This window comes from Amblyomma americanum, chromosome 4 (assembly GCF_052857255.1).
Source record: "Amblyomma americanum isolate KBUSLIRL-KWMA chromosome 4, ASM5285725v1, whole genome shotgun sequence".
Lineage (NCBI taxonomy): Eukaryota > Metazoa > Arthropoda > Arachnida > Ixodida > Ixodidae > Amblyomma > Amblyomma americanum.
The window spans coordinates 116007186-116024007 of record NC_135500.1 but is presented as its reverse complement, the minus strand read 5'-3'; the positions used below and the strand labels follow the sequence as shown (position 1 = coordinate 116024007).

Genomic DNA, 16822 nt, shown 5'->3' with positions numbered 1-16822 from the left:
CATGTAAATTGGGGATGTTTTTTGGTGGTTTTAAGAAAAATCCCAGACAACCTGTTTACCCCCTAGACCCTTAGTATGACTGGACCGTCAGTGTTCATGCTGCCCTTTTTTGTTTAGCAAAGGTGACTGCTGGGTACTCCTCTTTTCAAATTAGGCAACAATAATATGCGTGTACACTGCTGTCGAACGTTTATGAAAGTGGGTCTGTCCAAAAAAAAAAATTTTGTTTTTACACGAGGCATAATGTTCAATATGTAATGTTGCACTAGGTAATAATTCGCGGTTAGGTTGCATAATGAATTCTAGGATTTTGAAGGACAGTGATGAAAATAAATTATTTTGGAAATACACGCTTCCATTAACTTTTCACTGTACTTGTAAAATACACCCCGCTCATCTTAGACAAGTTGCAACACCTAACAGGCATAGCAACATGTCTCGCTCTCCAATATAGTAGGGGGCACTTAAGCTCAGCATTCAAGGGCATTACGTGAAAGTGTTAACGGCTCCCATCACTGCTTTCTCTTCACACGCACAGTCACTGTTCTTCATTCATGTTCGCATATGTATCGCAATTACCCCAACAGAGGTTCCACAGTCGTGTCTTTGAACTCTTGCACACTGCATTTCACCTACATAATATTACTGCAACTGGTGTCTCATTGATTGGCACATCTCCAGTTCACTGCAGTAATTACATTAGCAAGATTCAAATGAATCCAACAGCACACAAACATCACTCCCCTCCCCTTTGTACCTCAGTATAGCCAATGTGCCTCCAGAGTCTGGTTGGTAGCGTGTACCTGGCTGGTCACCCAAGGGTCTTTGAACCCCGACTAAAATTTAATCAGTTTTTTTGCGTAAAATCTGTCACTTTATGAGGTGAAGTAGTTTAAGGCACGGGCAGAAATTTGATTTAAATTACAAATCCTGTTTTCAATTACTTTTATTTCAGACATGTATGCCTGACGCGGTTTTGAGACACAATGCCAGCTTGATAACGCTGGCATTTCTGCTTAATGGCAGCCTTAATGATGTGTTATAAACCTCTCCTTGGCAGTGCTATGTGCAGGCTTTCCATGCCTTTCTTTTTTAGTTGTACATATCGCCCAATAACATCTTAACACTAATCACAATACCATCACACTCCACGCAGCAGTAAAGATATCACCTGGTAGTAATCGCAAAGAAGAAATTTTTTTATCTGACAGTCCAAAAAAATAAAGCAGCCTATTTCCGCCTTAGTTAGTTTGTTTTCATACTTCTGCTTGAACTTGAAGAGAAAATAGCCAGCAAAGTTGCACAAGGAGGTGATTATTCAGGGACCCCAAATTTTATGTGCAAGCACTTTCAATGACTAAAATTTCATCTTTTTGGAAACTGTTCTACCATTATATTCGTGATTAATACTTTCTGTTCATGCCTCTTGGAAATTAAGAGTCAGACTTGCTTACAGTGTTTCAAACTGCCTTAATCATGCTGCAAAACACAATTTGCCCTTCATGTGCACACAGCACTGTGTGTCTTAAGTGTTCCATTTTTTTTCTTTCATGTAGTGAAGGGCTATATCAGCCTTCTTCCGAATGCAGCTCACCACGGTAATATTGCGCACTTCAAGTGCTTCTTTGAGCAAATAATTTATGAGCTGTACACGAGCTTCGTTCTCATTACAGACAGGCCCTTTCTTATTGTAATTTGGTAATGTATTGTTACAGAGCGACGTAGATTTGTCGTGAGTGTCTTTTCATACTTTCGCCGAGACTGCAATGCCTAAAGATGGTATGGTGGCCTTAATTGAACTGTAGAAGTTATGTTTTCAGTGTGCGTAATGGTTTTTGGTTGTTAATTTTAATGCACAGTAAAGAAAACTCCTTTGAACGTGAATGGAATTCATTGAGGATTGCTCTCCTGCAGTGCCCATTAGTGTCATCACAGGGTCTTCATAGCATCAGTGTAAAGTGTAAATGTTGTCTAACAGCATTGAGATACGCAGTTTGAAAAGAACCAACAATGGCCTTAATATGTATATTGTAAGGAATGTACACAGGGACGGTCAAACAAGAATGTTGTAGACTCCTCGTGAAGTGCATAGGGCTTGCCAAAACTAGTACACATCCAGTGTTATCATGCAGCATTATTGGACCTTTTGCCACAATACCACTGCCTGTTTGAGATGCTGCAACCCTGAAATATTATGCTGAGGGCAACGTTAGCCTTGCATTTGTTGCCTCCTTTGTGTGTTATCTTGCTCCTGTGCGTGCTTGTGCTTTTCTTGTCGTGTTGCTGTTCTTTTTAATTGTGGTGCCTGCAACACCACAGTTGTTTTTATTCTCCTTTGGTTACTTCGCCTCACCCTGAGAGATGTTCATGCTTAATGTGCCACGTGCATGTGCACATTAAAGGGACCCATAAGGGGGTGTTTTGCTTGGCTTTAAAAAGTTTGCACTATGTAGAGTACAATCCACCGAGCGTTCATGCCGCGTACGAGACCTTAAAAGCGAGAGGGAAATTTACAATAACTTTTTTTTAAATGTCCGCTTTCGCACCTCGACGCGATGCGCGGTGCCGGTTCTTTGCGCGAAAACCTGGCAGACGACATCACGTCTTGCAAATGACGTCAGCAGCCGGGGGTAATCATTGGTCACAGCGCAAAATTCTTTTAGACATCAAGCAACGTGCAACGCTATGCTGTTGTTTACACAACTGCATATACAAGCAGCCATGCACTGACTGTTTTCACTGCCTATATCGCAAGCTAAACTCTCATTATCTGAAAAATTTTCTTGCGCACCGATTGCGTTTTTATTTGTTTAGACGCTACAATAACGCTCCATGAAGCGCCGACGATGCGATCGCCTCCCTGGGAAACGAAGCTTGATGATCGGTTTTGTTGACGCCGCTAAGGACTAGTGCTTCTCGCTTAAGCCCGGGATACATGCGACGTTTTTTTCGACGATGTGGTGGCGCGACGCCCGGCCGTAGATACATGGAGCGAATAAGCGGCAGCCCGCCGCCGCGTATCTCTCGGCGCGAAAGCAATGAGATCAACAAGTGGCAAATACCATTGAGCAATGAGCTCTTTCAGAGCAGCGACGCTGACTTCTCTGTTAGAATAACGAAATTGTTCATTTGGACATCACTGTACTGATCACAGCGCGCGTGCAGAGGTATCTACAAGGTTCTGCGTGCTCGAAGGCATGCGGTCGCGTACCTTTCGATGCACGCTCAGCCGTGGCTACCATCGGCTGCGGTTTTCTTCAACATCTTCCCCTCAGGGAGGAAAGGCCGGCATTTCGATCCATGATTCGGTCGTGTTCTCCAAAAGAAGTGACATTTCATGTCCGGTGAAGCGTTTATTTCCACGATAATAACATTTCCGCGCAATAAACACAGCAGTGCTCGTCGGCCATGGCGGCCATGTTGGCGGCGCGGCGGAGGCAGCCAAACCGGAAGAGCGGGCTTTTTGCGCTGCTATTGTCTTGCTTCGGTTGCCGCTTCCGGTCTCGCCGGACGCCGCGCGTCAATATCTGGCGGGACCAGATGGGCGGCGGCGGGCGTTTCTTTCGAGGCCGGGCGTCAAATGCGCGCCGTCGGGCGAAAATCGCCGACAAAAACGCCCCATGTATCCCGGGCTTTACAGCATCTTCTTTTTCCAAAGTGAAAAATTCTTGATTGTGAATGGTTCTATACGCCTTTTCACGGGCTCATAGCCGCCAGGGGGAGCCACAGCACCGCAAACCGGATGGACACCCAGGAAACTTCCGGTCTCCCCGCGAAGCGAGCGAGCGAGCCGCAGGGTCGAGGCGAGTTTTTCTTTTGTGTTAGTAGCACGGCCAAAGTACGGCGCGGTCGCCCTGTTGCAATATGTTTTCGGGTGGAAAAACATCTTCCGTGACCCCATCACGACGTGGACCGTGCTGTTGTGTGCCAGGTTGCAGCTTGCGACCTGGAACCAACCTCCTGTCGCAGGTGCGCACTTTCAGGTTTCCGGCAGACGCCGAGCGTAGAAACGCTTGGATAGCAGCAGTTCGGCGGGACCGATGGATGCATACGAAAAGCTCCCATGTTTGTTCTGCTCATTTCGTTCAAGGTGAGAACAGATTTATGATGTCTGCTTGTGCCGCAGCTAATTCCTGCACGTCTTATGTGCGCTTTGAAATTGAACGTCGACTGGATTGAACGTTGCGGGTTGGAAATCGTCGCGACCGCATTCGCCTAATCAGCGGCTGCATCTCTAGCAGTAAAAATTGCACTGTGAAGTAAGGAAACACTGTTTTGCGGTTAGTTGTGCGTGCAAGGCGTCGTTTAGCCATTTCCAGGGCAATTAGCCAGCTTGTGACGCTTGCAGTGCAGTTTCGATCATGCAGCAATGCGAGTGTGTGTGTGATTTACGGGCATTTAAAGTCCCGAAATAACTCAGCCTATGATGAACGGCGTAGTTGAGTGCTCCAGAATAATTTAGACCACCTGAAGGTTTTGAATGTGTACTGAATTTGCACAGCACACGGTCGCTTTCTAGACGCGTGTCGCGTCAGTCAAAACTCTGCCGCTATGGCCGGGATCGAACCCAGGTATCCCAGCTTAGTAATCGAGCGCTTAGTTGATGCTTAGTTTATGAGCGGCAGTTTTTGCTGCGATGCGGGCCCAAGCATCTTATTGTTGTAATGCCTAACTCGGTTGGTGTTCTTTTATGCGCATATCTGGCGCGATTGCTCAGGCGTCTGTTGCCAACCTTCTGGTCGTGTGTTCGATCCCGTTCGCTGCATCAACTTTTCTGCAGGGACGAAATCCAAAAACGCTGGGGTATCATTCGATGCACTTTTTGTTCTACTATTCTCAGCGGCTGGAGAAATTCATTCGATCGCCTGCAAGTGCTGGTAAAAAGAGTGAAATGCTTCCAACTCGCTTGATTCAGTATTTTTGTGCAGTTTCTTACTTACAAATGCCGAACGTAAAGTATGTAATCATACCAAGGAACCCTTAGTGTTTCTTCCTTTTCCTAGAGAAGTCCTGGGCAATATTGCTTTGGTGCATTTCAGCCAGTTTTTTTTGTTTTTTTTGCATTTGGGAGTGCACATGTGGCTACTATTTTTCAAACATGCTTTTCTTTCTTTAGGTAAACCATCATCTGACCCCACACATCCCGACTATGTCCTTTCCATATTTCCTTATCGTGCCTCGGGAAATGTGGCCCAGAAAATTTCTAGGTTCCAACGCGCTGCTCGAAAGGGTGGATTGAAGGAAGCATCTAGACCTGCTGCATGTAATCCTGGGCCAAGTGTGCTTGACTGTGGGCTCAACACGACTGGCGCGGGACAAGACGCGGATGAAACTGCACTATCTGCGACTGCAACTGTTTCCGTGGTAGAGAATTGCCACATGGAAACAGAAACTGATCTCAGCATGCAGAATATGTCCCATCTTATTGAAGAGAATGGCAGGCTTAAGCAGCGTTTGGTCTCTCTGAAGGAAGAGTGTTCAGCAGCTAAGCAAAAGGCTGCTGAACTTGAAAACAAGCATAAAACCATGCTATTATAACCAAAGAAGTGATAATGCAGTCAGCCAAAACAGTAAAGTTTTACACAGGGTTTGTATCCACAGCCATGTTCACTGCTTTCCTGCAGTTCGTGCTGTCAGCATGGAAGCCGTCATGTTCCACATGGCTTGATGCAGAAACACAACTCATCATGGTACTCACGAGACTTCGTTTGGGTCTCCTTACCCAAGATTTGTCATGCCGATTTGGCATCTCAAATGGCACTGTCAGTTCAATTTTTCATGCATGGCTTGATGTTCTTGCTTCAAACATGACAAAGTTGATAATCTGGCCTTCCCGACAGACACTTCAAGCTAATCGGCCAGCGGCGTTTCAGGACCCTTTTTTGATGGTGTAACTTGCATCATTGATTGTACCGAAGTATTCATACAAAGGCCGATAATAATGACAGCAAGGAGCCAGACATGTTCTCATTACAAACACCATAATACAGTAAAAAATACTAGTTGTAATATCACCTTCAGGAGCAATAACTTTCGTATCAAAAGCATGGGGAGGCAGGACGCCTGACAAGGAGATTACTCTACGCAGTGGTCTCCTAGACAAGGTCAAGGAAGGGGATGTTTTTCTTGTTGACCGAGGATTAAGATGCGGTGAGATGTTTGCTGCACGAGGTGCAACACTTCTCATGCCATCACTGACTAAGAATCGTGCCCAGCTACCTGGTGCTGAGGTCACAACGTCTAGGAAAGTCTCTAGAGTGCGCATCCATGTTGAAAGGGCCATACAAAGATTGAAAGTTTTCAGAATTTTCCAGACTGTGCTGCCTTTGAACTTCGTGAAGAGGACTGGCGACAAGAACCTCGCAACCATAGATAAATTGGTGGTGGTGTGCTCTGCTTTAGTTAATCTGCAAACCCCTATCATTAAGAATTCTCAGCGCAGAAGTGCTTCATAACTCTCTTCCACGAAAGTGCGGTGCTGTGAGGAAACATGAATACAGACATGCTGTGATGGAACAGCAAATGCTCATGTGTGTGTGACCATGCTGACAATCATTGCATATAGTTTCATAGTGTGTACTTATGTTTTCGACTACTTCCAGTGTGGCTGCGCTACGTGTACACACACTGTGATAGAACAGCAAGTGCTCATGTGTGTGTGACCATGCTTTTCATTGCATGTATTTATCTTTTCTACTACATCCAATGTGTCTGCACTGTGTGTACACAATAATTCATGTTGTTGATGTTGCCCACATTGATCTTTTCACATTTGTTTATTCTATTTTCTTGCTCTCTCTGCAGTCAATTACTGCATATTGTTTGACTCAGTTTTTAAGTATTTCCTGTTGCTTGTTCTCACATGTTGAGAATTGGGCTTTTTTGTTTTCTGCTTGTTTAGTTATTCTGTCCTCCGAGCAGGTGTTCAAATGTTTACTTGCTGTTTGCTTCTGTATCAGTTTTTTTATATGTTCCCTGCTTGGGACGTGAAGACGTGCTGTATTTAAAATCTATTATATTTGAGTTTGCACATCCGACAAATGCATCCGACATTAGTCCTTGAAGTGAACATATTTTGTCAAACAAGCAGTGTTTATCTGCCTTTCGAATGTGATAAAATATAACACTTGGAGTGTTCAGCAAAAAAAAAGCTTGTGCTTAAGTTGAGATGCTGTAAGCTACAGGGTTAGCCTTGAGGTTTCTGCCTACAATTGCTCCACCGTAGCGGCACCTACAGTAACTAAATTACATAATCTGGCGCGAGCGCGACCTGTATGCGAGGCCACCCATTGGACATTGGAAGCGTATAGAGAAGCCTCTGTTGCTCAGATTATGCAACAAACTTAGACCGCTAAGACACAAAGCATCAGTAGGGAACCCACACTCTAACCTTTGAAGGGCAGATTTTTATTCCGACAGGATAACAACAGGTTGAGCCGTACAAGACCCTAGCTTCTTGAGAGCTGCCTGAATGGCAACGCTTTCAGCTGTTGTGGAGGACACGACTTCAGTAAAGCGAACAGACCCGGTACACTTCAAAGAGGGAATGTGAAAAGCAGCAGCACTAGCTCCTATGGAATTGTCCTTACTCATCAGCAGTCTGCCCATTATGATGACATGCAGTGCAAATCCATTGTCGAGGTGCGCGTCTAAGTTTTACACACTCGAAGTGAAACGTTGCCTCACAGAGTGAGCATTCCACAATGTGGCCCAACTTGGTGCCTCGGCAGGGACATGTCTTCTTTGCACGTTCGATTTGACTGAAGATGTGCATTGACTGTAGTTCCGGGAATATGTGGGTGAAAAAAAAGTTTGCTGCCTTGAGTTTAGTAGCTGGCCAAAATGTCTCGTCAAAGCTTATGATTTCTTTTGTTAGAGAGGAACTTGTAAATACCACAAGATATGCCTGACACAGCCCAGTTAGAGCCATTTGAGCCTGAATTTGTGTGTAATAGGCATGGTTATGCTTGAGCTGCAAGTCTTCATTCAGATATGCCAGTTTAGTTAAGCCCTTCGTCAGTGAAGCATCTTTCATAGTTGCAGGGCATTTCACTTCTAGTAGTGATTTTGGACAGCATGAACAAGACACTAGTGCATCTGGAGATGCTCCAATAAAAGGCATGCTCCTTGCAGTAAAAAGACACCAGTCTCGAAGACTGAAGTCCACATGTTTTTGAGACTCCGTTTCTATAAATGCCTGCACAGCTTTCTTCTGTTTCGGAGCCCCACCGCAGGTTGGAAACTTGAGGCGTCTTCACGTATCCCATAATCTCCGCAACAAGGCCTGCTACACCTGTGCTGCATGCTGCGACACGGTGCATTACAGAGGCAGTGATCCTCCCTCGACGTTCTTGTAACCATCTTGGTGACCTTGCTTGGCCTCGAGTAGCTTCCTCAATTTCACTACAGCATGCAGCTGTCAGTTCCACTTTTTTTCCCTCGTCTATGTCGAGGTCTTGGTATATTTCAGCAAGGGGCGGTTTCGCAGAGAGTTGCTGGCATCTGCCCACTCGTACAGGTTCCAGGGCAGCTGTCTCAGGGGCAGAATCTGTGTCCTCGCTGTCAGAGATTGAAGTCAGGATCAAAGTGTTTGGAGCAATTTCCTGAAAAAACAGTATTGGAATTAGTGCCCTATTTGCGATGTCAGTGGATCTGGTTCTTTACAGTTGCACAAACAGTGAGCATTTTTTGTGTGTGTCCTTTCTCTGCGTATGTATCAAAATTTATTTAATGAGAAGTCCTTACCTTCACTTGATGAAGAAACCTTGACACTTGCTCATCCGTGAGCACTGGTACTGAGTAGTCTGGTGCCTCGCTGACTTGGGGTGGTGCACGGCCTATTTTGGGCTTAAAAAATTCAATCTCCGAGACTGGTGCTGCCTGTGGAAAGTTCAGTGTCAATTACAATTTTGCTCACAACTCTGTTCATGGCAGAATGAAAACAAAGACTTACTGTGCTTCCCTTTGATGCCTCAATCCATTTACATGCAACATCAGTTGGGGACGGGTCATTCAGGCCATACTGCGCAGTTGCCTCAACTCAAAACAAGAGTGCAGCCACGTGTGTGCAGCATTCCCCAAACTGAAAAATAAGTAGGAAACATGAGAAATAAAAAGTTCACAAACAACTGTAATTATTGGTGAGAAGTATGGCCCTTGAAAAAGTTTAAATGCCTTGTACAAAAGAATGCTGGAGGGTGAGATTTGACGACTTTTGTCATCCACAAGGCAACTCGATTAGGATGAATGCAACATCATGCAGTCAAGCATCGACAAATGATCTGGCTAACTATGACATGAATATTGTCGCAAAGTAGTGGCTTTAATAAAGCAGACTTGCATGGAGACCAATAACAGCTGCCTGAACAAACGGATTATTGGGCTGAGTTGCGCCCCACGAATGAATAATATGCGTCGGTGATCACAAGCGCTCTCGGCGATCCTCGAAATAGACTACTGACAGCACTGGGCCGAGTTGAATTTAAAGACAGTATGGAAAGTTACAGATAACATGTTACAAATGACAAGTACAATCTAGAACAGCCCAGATGCGGCAGCGTGTCACAAACAAAACGAGATAATTCTGGACAAATCTGCATGCGGCGAGCAAAGCGATAAAGCCGCGCTCGGGCGGCTGTTAGCACAGGAAACAAAGTTTACAATGACGAATTACGGCAGTATGGCAAACATTTCATTACACGCGCATAGTTAGGCGAACAGTAGCGCTTTTCTGCGCTGTAACGCAACTAGTACAGAATTTTCGAAAACGGGAAAGTCTCCATTCATTGTGGTTTGATTCATAAAAATGAAAAATAAGGCAAGGTAAAGGCTCATGGCATTGTAGCTCTTATGATTTGCCTACTTACCCGGCCATGCAAGTGCAATGCGCACATGCGACGGTTCCATCCTCCTTCACGATGCACCACGCCTTGTAAGACTTCGAAAGCGTTTGACTGGCTTCCACAGTCGCCGCAATAACAACAACGCCGTCTCCGTGCGCTCCCGCCTTGAAAGATTTCACTTGCTTCACCTTCCCGCATATGAATGCGTTGTACGCATCTTCAAGTTTGTAAGACTTAAACTGTTCGTTCGTGTAAAAACACACGCCTTCCACAAGATACAAATAAACATCTGCTGCTGTCACAGGTGGCAGATTTCGTGGGCCCGATGTAAAGGCGAACCGGACAACGTCGTCGTCGAGAGCGTCAGGCAGCTCCTCGCCTCTGAACGAAAGTTTCGCGCGGTACCGCACTTGCGCCTCGGTGTCCAGCTTCTTAACATAATCACTTGACATTATTTTTGTACAAGCGACGCACAATGAACGTAAGCACAGCCTCAAAACACGCACGGATAGTCGGGGTCTCCGTATCGCGCCGCCTGAAAAACACTGCCGGAAGTTCTTCGCCGCAAGTTTAGTGGGAGCAGCCAATGAGCGCCAGAGGCGCGTGTTTGTAAACAGTGAAAAGGAGTATTCACTAGCATTCTCGGTTACCGTATCAATTTAATAAATCACTCAAGTTTGTTGCCCACAGCTGGCCCCAACAACTGCCCATTGCAGCCTGCAGTTTTTCTCATCACATCGACTAACTGCAGTACTTCCTTCATACTGCACGCACTTCCTCCGACGTACGCAATGCGCTATTTAGGTCGCAGTTGACAGAACTCTAGATGTTCCTTTGCATAAGGTGAAACTTGCGAATTCGCTCTCTCCAAACGCCTGGTTTGCACACACGAATCTGCATACTTGCGTGGCTTACAAGTCGAGGGCGAAGTCGGCCTGAACGGCATCGAAAGAAATTTCAGGCTTATCCCATCACTTGCAAGTGTTAATTTATGATAATATAAAATTTAGCTCATCGTTTCGCTTTTTCTCACAAGCATAAGGCTGTGACAACCGATTCTATTCATGTCGTCAGCAGGAATCTCTTCATCGAGCAGCTACAGCAAACTCGATCGTAGACGAAAGGAGGCATGTCCACTGAAACCGCAGCCCGCATAGCAGACGACTCTGCGGCCTGCATGTTCTTGCGACGTCTCGTGAGCGTTTCAATATGGCGGTCGCTGTCGGATCCCAATATCGACACCATGGACGCGAAGACTTCGGAAAGAGAATCACAGCCTCTTGTATTTTTGAGAGAAGTTGAAAACTGCAATACTTGGAACAACCGTCCCATAGCCCGCATAAGAACCTCACCAGTTAGCATGACTTATGCGTTTTAAGATAGCCGCGAACACAAGGCTGCAGATGCCGCTTCAATATCTCAGACAGCAGATTATTAAAAACTGCTCTTTGCGTTCCCTTAAACTTCCTCGATATATACTCAACATGCGCACATGCCGGCCAGGTGATTCGAGATGAATTTTGTGCTAAACAGGATCATTTTAGGCGCTGTAATGGAATTCGAAAACTGCTCGTAACGGCAAGCTGCATGTGAGCATATTTAGGAAATTAAACTAAGCGTTATGGCGAACTTGCGGCATGTAAGTTGAATTGTGAAATACGGCTTGCAGGTGCAAATAGACTTAAAACATATTCAACAGCCAGTGACTGCCACGCATAGGATTTGTGCTGAGGCGAGAGAATAAAATTGCAGTGGAATGAAGCCAACGACGAAAGCTGTAGCACGTGATAGAAGTTTTCCAATGACATGCGGGAGCAAAAAAAAAAAAGTGAGCTTTCCAGTTGGCAGCACAAAATTAACCCGCCACCTATTTCCATTCTTTATTTTCAGCTCTCTCATCCCTGCGCCATTTTAGAGAACGCTGAAAGCGGCGCCAAGAATCGATAGCCGAGCAGAACAACATCAACAGGACGAGTGCGAACAGAGCAGCGTCAGTCGCAATTTTGGATGGCCAAATCATCTGCGAACACCACGCTGACTTCTACGGCGTTATCCCGGAAAATTCAATTCCACAAGCAGGACGAATCCAAGCTTATCAACACATGATTTTCTGAGCATTTTTGCAGTAAAGTAAAATTCCTGGTCTTTTTTCCCTATCGCTGGGAAAGTACTAACCAAATGTAGACGGCTCCACCCAAGGCAACCGCTTTGATTTTTGTTTGTGTTTAAGTGTTTATTTGTTTCTCTAGATGCTATTGTCGTGAGATTTTTTTATTTAAAACTTTCTTGACCAACTTTGTTGAGATGGGACGTTTTCCTCGCCATCTCGGATAAAAGTAAAAGACGTCCTCATTCAAGTTCCGACACACGCCACTCTGCGTGGGGGCGCCGCCTGACAAAGTACTTCAGCTGTCGAGACCGGCGCAGTGTGCCCTTAACTATAGTGTACTAGATAGCTTCTCGAAGGCAGAAGTGCTTTGCCAAGTGGCACAGAGTGGCACAGGTCGCAACTTGGAGGGGTGATCTGCTACTTTTCCTAGCGATAGTAACTAGGCTCTTCCAATGGATTTAAACAAAGTTCGGCTTTGTGGTGCCTCTTGGCCGTCCTGGACTTTTTTCTTTCTGTCGCACGACCTTAACTTGGCTTCGCTTCACTATTCACTGTGCGTTTTATCTGTCGTTCACGTCGACATTACGACAGAAGAACATGCCCCTTCCATCGCGTGTGGGCGCATACTAGAGCTCGCTCAGTCCTCGCTGTACTGCGGTTCCTCTTTCTCAGCGGAAGAGTGGCGTCTGCGCACGTGGATTCTCAGATTAGTCATGTCCGCAAGGCCCTGACCGCAATGCGGGCAGTGCAGCGCGTACTGCCGGCTATGAACTATTCTCTCGTGCCTTGTGGTATTGCCGCGCGTCGCGAACCTCCGCCCACAATGCGAGCAGGCATAGGGCTTCTCTCCTGTGTGCGTCAGTATGTGCCGTTTGAGGACGCACATCTCAAAAAAACCGTTTCCGCAGAAGCGACACACGAGTGACGCAAGCCTGCCGCCGGAGGAGTGATGCACTTTGCGGTGACGCGCCATATGAAAGGCGTCTCGAAAGCGCTGTCCGCAGTCGGTGCACTCGTGAGGTTTTTTCTTTGAATGGATCAGCAGGTGGTAGGTGAGGTGCTGCCGCAGTACGAAAGCCTTTCCACACTCCTTGCACACGAAGGGCCGCTCGCCAGTGTGGTTCCGCTGGTGTCTCGTGACGTTGGTTCTATGTGGAAGCAAATGAAAGGAGGAGGGGAGAGGGCATATTTTCACAGGCATAGTTCACGGCGATCATCAGAAAAGCAGGAATATTTCATGCATAACACATAAACAACCAGCGGCTATCCATCATCATCATCAGCCTGGCTGCACCAACTACACGGCAAAGGCCTCTCCCCTGTGTATCCAATTATCCCTGCCATAATCTTTCCCAATCCTATCCGCCCACTAAATCTTGTGGCACCCCTGCTAAGCTTGCCTTCTCTCTGAATCCACTCTGTTACATTTAAGGACCAGCAGTTATCTTGCCTTCGCATCACATGCCCTGCCCAAGCACATTTCTTCATCTTGATTTCGATTAGGATGTCATTAACCCGTCTTTTGTAGCAAGACCTACTCTAGACTAGCACTTCGAGCCTGCAGCATGACACTCCTTGAGCTCCCTGGGGCGCCGTGGCTGGTCACGTGGTTGTTCGCATGGTGCAGAGCAGCTGCCGCTGTTGACGGCGCGGCGCGCCCGCAAAACCTGGGGAGGGGGGGGGGGTAGTGAATCCACGCCCAGGGACGAAGATGAAGTAGGTACTCCAGAAAAACGGAGAGACGAAAGATTGACTTTGCAATCCTACTGAGCGAATTCCACTCGGCCAAATGTAGCTCTGGCGTCACTCGAGGTTTAACCTCTGGGGGCCTTTAAGGTAACAAACTCAACTGACCTGGACCAGAGGTAAACCACGGCCAATTTTTCTTACCTCACCTACTCTGCCCTCTTTCGGTCTCTTAGCATTACACCTATAAAGAATTGAGCTTTCTTCCCCGAATGCCACTGCATGACTCTGTACAGTTTCTTCTTGTAACAACAAAGTATTGATCGTCTCCAACTCCGTTTATTCCAGACTGCAAATGAATAATACCGGAAAAGAATAGCAGATGGTTGAGCATGACTGAGCAAGCAATAACCAGCAGAAGCAGTAGTCACGGTGGTGTATTTCCATACCCGCAATGATACAGCGCACACACTACTGGTCTTTCGGTCTTTTGTCTAGTGGCTTATCTCAAGTTTTTTTTTTTTTACAGGGCCCTTTTTGCTGCAACGCCCGTTATAACGCAACCTGAATAAAAGGTAAGACACATCGTGACGCCGAATATTAAATTATTTGTGGTATGCGGTTGTTGTTTTTTCAAATAAAGAAGCGAACTTGGCTTGGCTTTAGTGGCTTAAGAAGAAATTGTGCCTCGGATTTCAGAATGCCACCTGACAGGCTACACAACTTCCAGAGAAAAATGAGAAATGGCTTGCGTCGTTAAACACTGAACAAAAAAGAAGCACAAAAGAAGAACAAAAAATTGGACTCGACCTGGTATCTTACACGTTCTAAAGCAGTGTTCTAATAGACGGCGTCACAAAATAAACGCAATCAGCGGTGTTAACTGTGCACTTCCACGTTCTCCGTAATATTCTATATTCTATACGTGCTGACGCAGCTGAGTTCGTGCACTGTACCGTCGACGGTTCGAAAACACGCGTGAAAAAACAGTTCGAACGCGACGGGGCACAGAAGAGAAGGAAGACAAAACACGCGAGCCGCCTTCTCCACGTAAGGTGTCTTCCTTCGCTTCTGTGTCCCGTCCAGTGCGCGCTATTAGTGCCTAGGCACTACTCCGACGGGTACCAACGCAGCGGAAAACCGTCCGTTGCCTGTTTCACTTGTGTTCGCAGGCGGCCGACCTCGAGGGTGGTTCTTGTTGCCTCAAAAACGACGGCACATACCCACGGTGGGGGATTATCCAGTGTTTGGCGCAGATCCGAAAAGGAAAAACTCATCCAGGTTTATCTCAAGCTGTCATAAATATAAATAGAGGAATCTGAGAGAAATAAAGAAATCACGACTTTTGAGAGGCCTTTGAGAGGCCTTGGAATTCATTAAACAAAACGGTCCGTCCCATGGCACTGCCAGCTCGTCGTCGTCTTCTGCGTAGCAGAAATCCCTGCTCGCGTACTGATTCCAAAATATAAAAAAATTCTTTGTAATTCTTTTTTGCACCTTGTCTAAACAACAGACAGCAAGACATATTTTGGCTTACTTGTGATCGCTGGTATAGGGACAGTATCTACAGCTGTACCTCCCTTCCGGCTTCTGCGAGTGGTCGCTCGGCCGATGCTTCTCCAGAAGCTCTTGAGCGGAGAACAGGTCGCCGCATGTCTCGCACGGGAAGGTCGAAACTATAGCAGACTTTGTGTTTTGACCCTCTGAAAATAGATCAGAGTAGGCAGTGATTTGCTGATGGCCACCGAATACTTGGGACACTTTTCATTTTAGCACTAATCGTCAGAAACGCACATCGGAAACGCACTGCAACCAAGCAGGTGAAGTAGTGTGTCAGAAAATCTGTCTTTCTTCTTATTTTGAAGAAAGAATCGAATAAAAACTTCATGTTGCTGGATTTTGTAAAATAATTACTACGGCTCATCTTTCGGAAATATTCACGTGACGTCGCGGGCGCCATTTTGTTGTACAGCGCGCAGCTTCAGCGGCAAACACACCTGCCTTTCGCTGTGCCCCGTGTACACCAACATGGCGGTCACTGTGGCTCGGGTGACTTCTCCCTATACTACTGCTCCTACAGACGACAACCCCAACGGCAATTTAATTACAGTACGATTTTGGATAGGGTGACAAAGAGCGCAGTGAATAAGTGTTCATCTCACCTTCATTTCCTAACACCACTCAATCCTCTCCGCTTTTCTTATTCTGAGTTAACGCAGGGGGGTTTTGATACAAGTTCATTCACTTCAAAACGCATCTTTATCTTTTGTCCAGGATAGATTTGCTTACAAGAAATAATATAGCATGGTATCAAAATATTCAAACTTGGCTGGCAACTTGAATTAGAACTACTTAGCAAAGAAGGCCGAGCTTGCTTACCGAGCTCGGCATTGAAGGTTAAATAAGCTGTTTTGAAAATATTAATTCAGAGGGTGAATTGTGAGTAATGAAAGCCAACGAGTGTTCATATCGCGTACAAGTCTGCAAGCGGTACAATATATAATATAGAAATGTTTCGTTAGATCGTTGTCAATTATTGGCGTGGTAGCGGGGGCAGCGTTTGCACCCGGCTTCAAAAAATGGGGCGTAACAGCCTCTGCTGCATTGATTCCTTCCTTCATGACCCCAACTATGCGGAGAAGTCGGAGTGCAAGACCCGGGCGACGACATTGCAATCAGTTCCGGAAGCACGTGACACACTCGTGACCGCCTCGGAGCAAGCAAAGTCGCGGCCTGCCGCCCCGAGACATACTGCCGAATGCACCTGCGATGAGCGCAATGGCAACATTTTGACGCTGCGGATGTAGTGCCAGTATAAATTAGGCACATATGATGGAACCCGCTAAAATTGCGCAGGATAAGACCAAGAGGCACACACACTACACCGTACTCACAAACCTGTGCTTTATGAAAGAACTATCCCAGCAATTTATTCTATTAAAATAAGATAGACATGTGGGATAGCGTGCTTAAAGTGTGCGCGCAACAAGCGCTTTTTCATATCGAGCCAAACATTACGCGTGCTCTGCGTACCCTACTTTCCGAGTTTTTCGCACGCGGCTCTTGCGTGCTCTAAAACATCTTTTCCAAAACGGCAGCGCCAATTGAAGCAGGACCCCTCGGACCCTTCCCTAGGACTGAATTCGTCGGTGTCACTGTCGTTTCCAGTACGTTCACTGGCCAT

At 46.2% G+C, this 16822-nt stretch overlaps 1 protein-coding gene across 5 annotated transcripts in view; it reads right to left on the bottom strand.

Moving 5' to 3' along the window:
• Positions 1 to 9912: 9912 nt before the first annotated feature.
• Positions 9913 to 16822, bottom strand: part of LOC144128264 (histone-lysine N-methyltransferase PRDM9-like) — a 51962-nt gene continuing 45052 nt past the window's right edge. For 4 of the 5 annotated variants that reach the window (XM_077661533.1, XM_077661536.1, XM_077661535.1 and 1 more), the window contains 2 exons: positions 15176 to 15341; positions 9913 to 13100 (listed from right to left, as the gene is read on the bottom strand). In XM_077661533.1, coding sequence (XP_077517659.1) covers positions 12590 to 13100; positions 15176 to 15341 — 677 coding nt within the window. In that variant the 3' untranslated portion in view covers positions 9913 to 12589. The remainder of the gene's footprint in view (positions 13101 to 15175; positions 15342 to 16822) is intronic. The other variant, XM_077661534.1, reaches the window with a different exon arrangement.